At 55.5% G+C, this 12254-nt stretch overlaps 1 protein-coding gene across 9 annotated transcripts in view; it reads left to right on the forward strand.

Annotated features, from left to right (window-relative positions):
* MEF2B (myocyte enhancer factor 2B) overlaps positions 1-9942 on the forward strand; it is a 49308-nt gene extending 39366 nt beyond the window's left edge. For 3 of the 9 annotated variants that reach the window (XM_037992233.2, XM_037992234.2, XM_073016767.1), the window contains 7 exons: positions 4489-4567; positions 6142-6345; positions 7704-7838; positions 8328-8475; positions 8645-8778; positions 8871-8964; positions 9501-9942. In XM_037992233.2, the coding sequence (XP_037848161.2) occupies positions 4489-4567; positions 6142-6345; positions 7704-7838; positions 8328-8475; positions 8645-8778; positions 8871-8964; positions 9501-9910 (1204 nt within the window). In that variant the 3' untranslated portion in view covers positions 9911-9942. Of the gene's footprint in view, positions 1-4484; positions 4568-6141; positions 6346-7703; positions 7839-8327; positions 8476-8644; positions 8779-8870; positions 8965-9132; positions 9245-9500 lie in introns of those variants that run through there. The other 6 variants (XM_007995875.3, XM_007995872.3, XM_037992231.2 and 3 more) reach the window with 5 other exon arrangements.
* Positions 9943-12254: the final 2312 nt, after the last annotated feature.

The following is a 12254-nucleotide window of genomic DNA, read 5'->3' on the forward strand; positions in this document are numbered from 1 at the left end:
GCCGCCCATCATCTCCATCCTGCCCTCCAACAGACCTGCTCTCCGTGGAAGCCATGAGCTGAGTCTTAAAATAATAAACCAAGCCCATCCCTTCTCTGCTTAAAACCTTCTCACAGGCCGGGCGCGGTGGCTCACGCCTGTAATCCCAGCATTTTTGGAGGCCGAGACGGGCGGATCATGAGGTCAGGAGATCGAGACCATCCTGGCTAACACGGGGAAACCCCGTCTCTACTAAAAAATACAAAAAACTAGCCGGGTGTGGTGGCGGGGGCCTGTAGTCCCAGCTACTCGGAAGGCTGAGGCAGGAGAATGGCTTAAACCCAGGCCACTGCACTCCAGCCTGGGGGACAGAGCGAGACTCCGTCTCAAAAAAAAAAAAAAAAAAACCTTCTCATAGTGGCTCACGCCTGGAATCCCAGCACTTTGGGAGGCTGAGGCCAGTGGATCCCTTGAGGTCAGGAGTTCAAGACCAGCCTGGCCAACTTGGCAAAACTCTGTCTCTACTAAAAATACAAAAATTATGCCGGGCACGGTGGCTCATGCCTGTAATCCCAGCACTTTGGGAGGCCGAGGCGGGCAGATCACGAGGTCAGGAGATCGAGACCATACTGGCTAACATGGTGAAACCCCGTCTCTACTAAAAATACAAAAAAAAAAAATTAGCCGGGCGTGGTGGCAGGCGCCTGTGGTCCCAGCTACACGGGAGGCTGAGGCAGGAGAGTGGCGTGAACCCAGGAGGTGGAGCTTGCAGTGAGCCGAGATCACGCCACTGCACTCCAGCCTGGGTGAGAGCAAGACTCCGTCTCAAAAAAAAAAAAAAAAAAAAAAAAAAAAATACAAAAATTAGCCAGGCATGGTGGTGCACGCCTGTAATCTCAGCTACTTGGGAGGCTGAAGCAGGAGAATCGCTTGAACCCAGGAGGTGAAGATTGCGCCACTGCACTCCAGCTGGCATGACAGAGCAAGACTCTGTCTCAAAAAATAAAATAAAAGGCTGGGCGCGGTGGCTCATGCCTGTAATCCCAGCACTTTGGGAGGCCGAGGCAGGCAGATTATGAGGTCAGGAGTTTGAGACTAGCCTGACCAATATGGTGAAACACCGTCTCTACTACAACTACAAAAATTTGCCGGGCGTGGTGGCACATGCCTGTAATCCCAGCTACATGGGAGGCTGAGGCAGAAGAATCATTTGAACCAGGAAGGTGGAGGTTTCAGTGAGTCGAGATCGCGCCACTGCACTTCAGCCTGGGTGACAGAGCGAAACTCCATCTCAAAAATATATATCTATTAAAAATAAAAAATAAAATAGGAAATAAAATAAAATATGCTCTCATAGCTCCACATCACTCTTAGACCAAAATCCACAGCCCTCCTCCAGCTCAGAAGGCCCACAGTAGGCCAGGTACAGTGGCTCACACCTGGAATCCCAGCCCTTTGGGAGATTGAGGCAGGAGGACCACTTCAAGCCAGGAGTTTGAGACCAACCTAGACAACATAGTCAGACTCCATCTCTGCAAAAATAAAACAAAAATTAGCAGGGAGTGGTGGCACTCACCTGTAGTCCCAGCTATTCAGGAGGCTGAGGTGGGAGGATTACTTGAGCCTGGGAGGTCAAGTCTGCAGTGAGCTGAGATTGCACCACCGCACTCCAGCCTGGGCCACACAGCAAGACTGTGTCTCAAAAAAAATAAATAAATATGGCCAGGCATGGTGGCTCACACCTGTAATCTCAGCACTTTAGGAGGCCAGGGCAGACAGATCACTTGAGGCCAGGAGTTCGAGACCAGCCTGGCCAACATGGTGAAACCCGTCTCTACTAAAAATACAAAAATTAGCAGGGTGTGGTGGTGCATGCCCGTAATCGCAGCTACTCGGAAGGCTGGAACGGGAGAATCACTTGAACCCAGGAGAATCGCTTGAACCCAGGAGAATCGCTTGAACCCGGGAGAATCACTTGAACCCTCCAACCTCATAGCTGTTTCTTGTCCCTCCTCAGGGCCCTGGCACCTGCTGTTCCTTCTGCCTGGAACTCACTTCCTGTCTCAGCTCTGAGGGTCTCACTGCAGACAGAGACTGCCCAGTTCTCCCCCATCGCATGACCTCTGCCCTAGCCGTGGTGTCTATGTCTAAAATGGGGACAGATGGAGTGAGAAGGGGCTCGAGTCAGGTCTTCCATGCTTAAGAGACTCAGGCCTAAGCCCCAGCCCTGCCACTGCTCTCATGGGACCCCGGGCATCAGGGGCATTTCTGGAGTCATCTTGGCACTGGGACCTCTGGACCAAGGCCCCTCTCCACCCCCCAGGGACCCATCAGGGTGGGGGCAACACATCCCAGCCGTGGGAACAGTCCCGATTCCGGCTGGGGATTAAAATTAGCCCTGGAGGTTAAATTTAGCAAGTTAAGCCGGAGCTGAGGGTCTGGGACCGACAGCCTGAGCTCTACATAGTTGTGGGGGCTCAGAGACCCAGCCCAGAGAGGGCAGAGGGTGTGCCTGGGGTCACACAGCATGCCATATATGCCAGTCGAGGTATCTGACATTTCTGGGCCCTGGGATAATGGAGGGCCTTGCCCAGACTGCTTGGGCAGGGGTCTGGGAAGCCCCTGTGACCACTCCCAGAGAACAATCTGGATTTCTTTCTTTCCTTCTTTTTTTTTTTTTTTTTTTTGAGACTGAGTCTCACTTTGTTGCCAAGGCTGTCAATGACTTGGGATCTCGGCTCACTGCAACCTCTGCCTCCCAGGTTCAAGGGATTCTCCTGACTCGGCACCCCGAGTAGCTGGGTCTACAGGCGCCCACCACTATGCCCGGTTAATTTTTGTATTTTTAGTAGAGATGGGGTTTCGCCATGTTGGCCAGGCTGGTCTCAAACGCCTGACCTCGTGATCCACCCACCTCAGCCTCCCAAAATACTGGGTGGCATGAGCCACCGCGCCCAGCCGGATTTCTTTTTCTTTTTCAAGACAAAGTCTTGCTCTGTCACCCAGGCTGGGGTGCAGCGGCACTCCTGCCGCAGCCCCCCAAGTGGCTGGGACTACAGGCGTGTACCACGACACCTGGTTAATTTTTGCATTTTTAATAGAGACAGGGTAGGTTGGATGCAGTGGTAATCCCAGCACCTTGGGAGGCCAAGATGGGTGGATCATGAGGTCAGGAGTTTGAGACCAGCCTGACTAACATGGTGAAACCCCGTCTCTACTAAAAATACAGAAATTAGCTGGGCATAGTGGAGGGTGCCTGTAATCCCAGCTACGCGGGAGGCTGAGGCAGGAAAATTGCTTGAACTTGGGAGGCGGAGGTTTTAGTGAGCAGAGATTGCGCCATTGCACTTCAGCCTGGGCAATAAGAGTGAAACTCATCTCGGGAAAAAAAAAAAAAAAAAAAAAATAGAGACAGGGTTTTGGCATGTTGGCCAGGCTGGTCTTGAACTCCTGATCTCAAGTGATCTGCCTGCCTGGGCCTCCCAAAGTGCTGGGATTACAGGCGTGAGCCACCGTGCCTGGCCTGATCTGGATTTCTTGATAACTTGTTGCCAAGCCTGGTGGTGGGTGCTCAGCATTTCATACCAGCCCATTCACAGAAGAGCAAACTAAGGCCTGGGGAAAGGGCCTTCTGTGCTGAGGGCTGCCCTGAGGGTCAGAGGGAAGGCCAGGCCCGAGCGCAGGTCCGCGTGACCCTGGAGAGGCCCCTTGCCTGAAGCCCCAGTCACCTGTGACATGGTAGAGGCTGGGAGGGGGAGTGTGGTCACACAGTTGGCGGAGCGGGGACGTCCCCTGGGGTGTCAGGGAATGTCTGTACAGCGGGCGGTGGCTGCAGGACAGGCCACGTGATTTGATTGTTCCCAGGAACCTCGCGTGGGGGTCTCTGGGGAAGGCCTGGACCCCAACATAGTCCAGCAGTCTCCTCCTTCTGGGACCCCTACCAGGGCAATCTCACATCTCCTTGAGTGGGGTACAGGATTTCTTCCAAGTCACCAAGTGGATACCAGGCCCACACCCTGGCCCAAGGACTCCGAGCTGGAGGCCTTTCCAGAGTGTGCCTGCATCTTCCTGCTACAGCAGCCTCAACCTCCCCAGCTCAAGTGATCCTCCTACTTCAGCCACCAGAGTAGCTGGGACTACAGACGTGTGCCACCATGCCTGGCTAATTTTTGCATTTTTTGTAGAGCCGGGGTTTCAACATGTTGCCCAGGCTGGCCTCAAACTCCTGGGCTCAAGTGATCCTCCCGCCTTGGCCTCCCAAAATGCTAGGGATCACAGGCGTGAGCCACCATGCCCCATTTGGTCTAAACATGTTTATTGAGCCTCTACTGCATCCTCGGGCTGGCCGGAGGCGGAGTCTGCAACAGTGACCCAGCCTGCCTTGATTTTCCCCATCATCTTCCCCTCAGTGACTGGCAGGGGCAGGTAGAGGAGAGGCGTGAGGCTGGGGTACCCCTCCCCACTCTCCACCCACTCACTCTGTCCTCTCCCTCTTCTCCTCCTAGACAGAGATCGCTCCACTCAGCCTGGGACGATGGGGAGGAAAAAAATCCAGATCTCCCGCATCCTGGACCAAAGGAATCGGCAGGTGAGTTCCACTGGGTGGAACAGTGGTTGCGAAAGACATTCCTAGCAGGGGCGTGGCCTAGGCAAGGCGCTGACCTGACCAATTGAACTGCAGGGGAATGAGGAGGCATGAGGAGTCCTGATGCCGTGTCAGCATTTCTTTCTTTTCTTTTCTTTTTTTTTTTTTTTTTTCCTTTTTTTTCTTTTTTTGAGACGGAGTCTCGCTCTGTCTCCCAGGCTGGAGTGCAGTGGCCGGATCTCAGCTCACTGCAAGCTCCGCCTCCCGGGTTTACGCCATTCTCCTGCCTCAGCCTCCCGAGTAGCTGGGACTACAGGCGCCCGCCACCTCGCCCGACTAATTTTTTGTATTTTTAGTAGAGACGAGGTTTCACCGTGTTCGCCAGGATAGTCTCGATCTCCTGACCTCGTGATCCGCCCGTCTTGGCCTCCCAAAGTGCTGGGATTACAGGCTTGAGCCACCGCGCCCGGCTTTTTTTTTTTTTTTTTGAGATGAAGTCTCACTCTATTGCCCAGGCTGGAGTGCTATGGTGCAATCTCAGCTCACTGCAACCTCTGCCTCCCAGGTTCAAACGATTCTCCTTCCTCAGCCTCCTGAGTAGCTGGGATTACAGGCACGCACTACCACGCCTAGCTAACTTTTCATTTTTAGTAGAGACGGGGTTTCACCATGTGGGCCACGGTAGTCTTGAACTCCTGACCTCATGATCCGCCAGCCTCGTCCTCCCAAAGTGCTGGGATTACAGGCATAAGCCACTGTGCCCAGCTTGTCAGTGTTTCTTGTTTCCCCTCTTTCCCTTCCTCACTCCCTCCTTCCCTCTCTGCCTCCTTCTCTCCCTTCCTCCTTCCCTCCCTCCTTCCCTCCTTCTTTCCCTCTCTCTTTCTGTCCTTCATTCCTTCCTTTTTTTTTTTTTTTTTGAGACCGAGTTCACTTTGTCACCCAGGCTGGAGTGCGTGGAATGATCTCGGCTCACTGCAAGCTCCACCTCCTGAGTTCAAGTGATTCGCCTGCCTCAGCCTTCCGAATAGCTGGGATTACAGGCGACCGCCACCACACCCGGCTAGGCTAATTTTGGTAGTTTTTGTAGAGTCAGGGTCTCACCATGTTGCCCAAGCTAGCCTCGAACTCCTGACCTCAATCAATCCTCCTGCTTCGGCCTCCCAAAGTGCTGGGACCTCAGGCTGAGCCACCGCGCCCGGCCTGCTCATTTTCATGATCATTTATTCATTTATTCTCCCTGATGGCTGGAACCCCAGCCACAGGGGACATGGGGCTCGACACAGCCACACCCAACTCAGAGGGCCAGAACAGAGGGAGGCCCAGAACTGGGAAAGCCCAGAGAGAGCATATGGGCTCTGCTTGGGAACCCAAGGCACACTTCTCAAAGGGCAGGAGACATGTGGGCTGGGTTTTGAAGTTCCAGTAGGAGTTTGCTAGGTTGTGACATGAGAATTACCAGCGCAGCCAGAAAGAATCCTGAGGTATGTTGGAGGAAGAGTTAGGCCCTGCCACTTCCCCCACACCACCCCACATTCATTTCTTCTTCTGTCCCCTACCCCTGCGGGTCCTGGGTCCAGGTAACGTTCACCAAGCGGAAGTTCGGGCTGATGAAGAAGGCCTATGAGCTGAGCGTGCTCTGCGACTGTGAGATAGCCCTCATCATCTTCAACAGCGCCAACCGCCTCTTCCAGTACGCCAGCACGGACATGGACCGCGTGCTGCTGAAGTACACGGAGTACAGCGAGCCCCACGAGAGCCGAACCAACACTGATATCCTCGAGGTACCCCAGGTCCTCCTCCCCAGCCCCACCAGGCCCTGTGCACACTGCTTTCTCAGAGCCCAGGGACTCTCGGTTTGCACAAAAGATGAGCGTCTTCATCTGGCTTTGTGGGCTGATGTCCTTTATTTCTGCTGTCCCTAGAGTCGGGGGACCCTTCTACGGATAGCAAAAATAAAGCACATCTGGCAGGTCGTGGTGGCTCACACCTGCAATCCCAGCACTTTTGGAGACTGAGGCAGGGGGATCACTTGAGGTCAGGGATTCTAGACCAGCCTGGCCAACATGGCATAGCCCAGTCTCTACTAAAAACACAAAAATTAGCCGGGCGTGGTGGCTCATGCCTCTAATCCAAGCTACTTGGGAGGCTGAAGTAGGAGAATTGCTTGAACCCGGGAGGCGAAGGTTGCAGTGAGCAATTTCGCGCCATTTCACTCCAGCCTGGGCAACAGAGCAAGCCTCTGTCTCAAAAAAATAAGTAAATAAAATAACAAATAAATAAATAAATAAAAAAGACAGAGGGGTCTTCACTGGGATGGGAAGCTAAAGCCTAAGGGCTGCAGAGAGCAGCGGGCTAGGACTAGGCCTGGGAGTCCTCAGTGTTTTGGAAGTGTGGGGCAGAAGGTGGCAAAGAAGAGGTTGGGGTCCGGGAGCGTGTGGTTCTGTGGCCGCAGGAGAAGGCAGCTCAGGAAATCTGGCGTTTCTTAAGCAGCTTTTTTTTTCTTTTTTTGAGACCGAGTCTCGCTTTGTCGCCCACTCTGCAGTGCAGTGGCACAATCTCAGCTCACCACAACCTCTGCTCTCAGATTCAAGTATTCTCCTGCCTCAGCCTCCCGAAGAGCTCTGACCACAGGCATACGCCACCATGCCTGGCTAATATGTATATTTTTAGTAGAGATGGAGGTCTTACCATGTTGGCCAGGCTGGTCTCAAACTCCTGACCTCAAGTGAATCTGCGTGCCTCGGCCTCCCAAAGTGCTGGGATTACAGGCGTGAGCCACCGCACCCAGCCTCTTAAGCAGCTTTTGATGCCAGGCTATGAGGCTGCAAGTGGGGGCAGAATGGAGGTCCTGGAGTCATGTCAGGAGCAGCATTAGGACAGTGCCAACAGGCCTGCATGAATCTCAGCTCCTGCTATGTCGATCTGGGCAGGACCTTGGGCTCTCTGGTCCCAGGGGAGGAAATTGCTAGATGGTATCTCACTGGGGTTTGGTCAGTGGGGTTTGGCTAGAGCAGGCCATGCCTGCATTCCTCCCCACTCATGGAGCTGGATGGGGATAGTCTCTCCCCTCTCCCATAGAACTGGGTTCCCTGGCTAGGGTAGGGGTAAGCATCTACCCTGTTGTCTCCTGTCCCCATAGACGCTGAAGCGGAGGGGCATTGGCCTCGATGGGCCAGAAATGGAGCCAGATGAAGGGCCTGAGGAGCCAGGAGAGAAGTTTCGGAGGCTTGCAGGCGAAGGGGGTGATCCAGCCTTGCCCCGACCCCGGCTGTATGTAAGTGACTCCCTGGCTCTGTGAATGAGGCATTCCTCCTACTTCCTAGGCCCAAGTCGTTGAGGCTGGTACTGAGAGAGGGGCTTAGAGCCAGAGATCCTGGAGTTTGGAGGCAGGTCTCCACCTGGTTGGGCAGGAAAGGCTTCTTTGAGAAGTGGGCACCATAGCTGGGGCTTTGAAGGATGAATAAGAGTTCAACAGGTGAACAGTTCCTGCCTTCATTTCATCTTTGATTCATCAAACACTCTGTGCAGCCCCCTCAGTGCCAACTCTACACTAAGTGAGAGGCCTTGGCTCTGAACCTGTCAAGGACAGGCAGAGTCAGACAGAAGCTCCCCAGCCTGTGGGATTAGAGCAGGTAGGGAGCCTGGTGGGAGGTGCAGCAAAGGCTCCCTGAAGGTAGAGCTGGACCCCTGAACTCATCAGGATTTTCTTCCTTGGACCCCATCTGGCCTGGGGTCCTCTGACCCATCCCCTCTCTACCCAAAGCCTGCAGCTCCTGCTATGCCCAGCCCAGACATGGTGTATGGGGCCCTGCCACCACCAGGCTGTGACCCCAGTGGGCTTGGGGAGGCACTGCCCGCCCAGAGCCGCCCATCTCCCTTCCGACCAGCAGCCCCCAAAGCTGGGCCCCCAGGTGAGCATGGGACAGTGGGGTGGGGGTGGGGTCCAGGGGGGCTGTTTGGGTGCATCTTGGCTCTGGCACTGCCAGGCTGTGTGCATCACCTCTAAACCTCAGACTTCATTAGTTGACATGGCCCGCCTGTCCTCTCTTTCTGGGGTCTCTCTGGGGTCTCCTTCCCCAGGCCTGGTGCACCCTCTCTTCTCACCAAGCCACCTCACGAGCAAGACACCACCCCCACTGTACCTGCCGACAGAAGGGCGGAGGCCAGACCTACCTGGTGGCCTGGCTGGGCCCCGAGGGGCACTAAACACCTCCGTGAGTGAGGGGAGGGTGTGGTGGGGCTGATGAGGGCAGACAGGGCGCCTGGGTGTGGGCCTCAGTTTCCCCTTCACCCTCTCTCCGCACAGAGAAGCCTCTACAGTGGCCTGCAGAGCCCCTGCTCCACTGCAACCCCTGGACCCCCGCTGGGGAGCTTCCCCTTCCTCCCGGCAGGCCCCGCAGGTACACCCCCTAACCCGCCCCGCCCCGCCTGGGAAGCGTCCGCACTCCTGCCCTCTGGGAGTTCCACACTCTCCCACCCGCCAGAACGCAAAACTCACCGGGGGTGGTCAGGTTTGCAAAAGGCTTAAGGAGAGGTCCAGGCCTCAGCCCCTAATTCCTGCCCACCAGAATATGGCCTGGGAGACCCTCCACCGCCCCCTGGCTTGTTGCAGCCCCCCACCCTGGCCCCCTGGCAGCCCTCGAGGGGTGATGGGCCCCCCGCCGTGCCCTCCCAGCCCAGGTAAGTGCCCTGATGACGGCCCCAGCTCAAGTCCCGCTCCTCCAAAGCCCCTGCCGCTGCTGACCTCTGGTGGCCATCCCTGGTACTGCGCACACTTCCGGTGCGGATGGGCAGTTATTTTGAGGCCCCCAGAGGGACCTCCACCCCCTCCTTTCCCAAGGTCCTCCTGCCAAGCCTTTGCCCACGCTGTGCCATCCCCTGGCTTCCTTCCCTTCCTCGCTGAGCTCACGGCCTCCCTCTCTCTTTCCCCCTGCAGTGGGGGCCGAAGCCTGGGCGAGGAGGGCCCCCCAACCCGCGGCGCCTCCCCGCCGACCCCCCCAGTCAGCATCAAGTCCGAGCGCCTCTCTCCGGCCCCCGGGGGCCCCGGCGACTTTCCTAAGACCTTCCCCTACCCCTTGCTCCTCGCCCGGTCCCTGGCAGAGCCTCTGCGGCCCGGGCCCGCCCTGCGCCGGCTGCCCTTGGCCGACGGCTGGCCCCGGTAGGAGACCCCTGGTGGCACAGGCCCAGGACTCTTGCCGGGCACGGCGAGGGCACGTGGGGACCCCACCTCCCTCCAGGCCTCTTCAGAGAAGACTTGACAGTGACGGCCCCCTCCGCGGTGGGGGCTTGGACTCAATCCGTGCTGAGGGGACTCCTTTCCTTCTTCCTCTTTGTGTGTATACCTAAAAATAAAACGCGCGTGGCGTCCGTGGACCAGACTGACTGTGGCTGCTCAGAACTCGCCTCATTCTTGCCTAGTCTTGGCTTGGGGTGCCCCCTCCAGAAGTCGACCTGAGATGAGGACTCAAGAGCCCGTGGGGTGTCCGGGAGGGCTGCCAGGTGCAGGCGTGGGGAGGCGAGGCGGGAGGAGCCCCGCAGGGGATGCGCACCAGCAGTGGGTGCTTAGCCCGCGGGGGCTTCTGAGGACAGCATAGAGTGATCGTGCACCTAGAATGGCCCCACTCCAGGGGTGAAGGCCCCGGCTATTTCCACTCCAGGGCCAACGGCCAGGGCTGCTCCTGGCGCTGTGGGTCATGGGCTCAGGGGCAAGCCCCTAGGGCTGGGTCGTATGGCTCCAAAAGCAGCAGCTGGGAATCCTGAATGTCGGGCTTCCAGGCACTGGGAGCACCCCTGAACTGCTCCTCTTCTTATTTTTTATTTTATTATTTTAATTTTATTTTATTTGAGACAGGGGCTCCCCGTATCACCCAGGCTGGGTTGCAGCGGTGCGATCTCGGCTCACTATAACCTCCGCCTCCCGGGTTCGAGGGATTCTCCCGCCTCCGCCTCCGGAGTAGCTGGGACTACAAGCGCCTACTACCATGCTAATTTTTGTATTTTTAGTAGAGACAGGTTTCGCCATGTTGGTCAGGCTGGTCTCGAATTCCTGACCTGAGGTGGTCCGCCTGCCTCGGCCTTTCAAAGTGCTGGGATTATAGGCATGAGCCACCCAGCCCTGCCAACTGCTCGTCTTTTGAATGGGTGTATCTCTTGAGCCTTTGACCCAGCAATTGATTCTACCCAAGGGACAAGAGAGCAAGGTGTTTACACACCCACTCCTGGGGCTGCAAACTGCCCCCACTCGGGCCTGTCCTGTGTGTGAAGGCAGATTTGAGTGTCCTGGAGTCAGGGGTGCCTCCCAGAAAATAGTTGAGGTGCAGCAGGGTGACACCTCAGGTGGTCTCAGTGGGATTTTTTGTTTTTTGTTTTTTGTTTTTTTGAGAGGGAGTCTCACTCTGTTGCCCAGGCTGGAGTGCAGTGGCCGGATCTCGGCTCACTGCAAGCTCTGCCTCCCAGGTTTACGCCATTCTCCTGCCTCAGCCTCCTGACTAGCTGGGACTACAGATGCCCGCCACCTCACCCAGCTAGTTCTTGTATTTTTTAGTAGAGACGGGGTTTCCCATGTTAGCCAGGATGGTCTCGATCTCCTGACCTCGTGATCCGCCCGTCTTGGCCTCCCAAAGTGCTGGGATTACAGGCTGGAGCCACCGTTCCCAGACGGGAATTTTTTTTTTTTTTTTTTTTTCAGTTGGGGCCTCATTATGATGCCCAGGTTGGTCTCAAACTCCTGTGCTCAAGCAATCCTCTCACCTCGGCCTCCAGAATAGCTGGGACTACAGGTGCAAGCCGCCATACCTGGCATTCAGTGAGATCTTCAGAACACTTAACATCTGACTTCTTGCTGGGTGCAGTGGCGAACGCCTGTAATCCTACCACTTTGGGAAGTTGAAGTGGATGGATGGCTTGGGCCCAGGAGTTTGAGACCAGCCTGGGCAAGATAGTGACACCCCGATCCCTACAAAAAAATTTTTTAAACATTAGCTGGGCATGGCTGGCACATTCCTGTAGTCCTAGCTATTCAGGAGGCTGAGGTGGGAGAATCGCCTGAGCACGGGAAGTAGAGGCTGCAGCGAGCTGTGATCGAGCCATTGCACTCCACCCTGGACAACAGAGCAAGACCCTCTGTTAAAAACATCAACAATGACAACATAAAAAACTGACTTCTAGCCGGGCACGGTGGCTCACACCTGTATTCCTAGCACTTCGGGGGGCCAAGGAGGGCAGATCACTTGAGGCCAGAAGTTTGAAACTGTCTCTACTAAAAATACAAAAATTAGCTGGGCCTGGTGGCCCATGCCTGTAATTCCAGCTACTTGGGAGGCCAAGGCACGAGAATCACTTGAACTCGAGAGGTGGAGGTTGCAGTCAGCTAAGATCACACCACTTCACTGCAGCCTGCAGAACAGAGTAAGACTCCATCTCAAAAAAAAAAAAAAAAAAAAAAAATTACTTCTTGCATGTAATTCCAGCCCTTTGGGAGGCTGAGGAGGAAGGATGCCTTGAGCCCAGGAGTTGGAGGCTGCAGTGGGCTATTATCAGCCCACTACAATCCAGCCTGAGTGACAGAAAAAAACATTGTCTCTAAAAATAACAGTAATAAAATTTAAAAGATGTGCCTCTGCCCTGTTCTGCTCATCTCTTTGAAGCTTGCCCTCATCCTTAGAAGGAAGCTGGGCTCCTCAGCTGCCCT

The sequence above is a fragment of the Chlorocebus sabaeus genome, chromosome 6, assembly GCF_047675955.1.
Source record: "Chlorocebus sabaeus isolate Y175 chromosome 6, mChlSab1.0.hap1, whole genome shotgun sequence".
Classification (NCBI taxonomy): domain Eukaryota; kingdom Metazoa; phylum Chordata; class Mammalia; order Primates; family Cercopithecidae; genus Chlorocebus; species Chlorocebus sabaeus.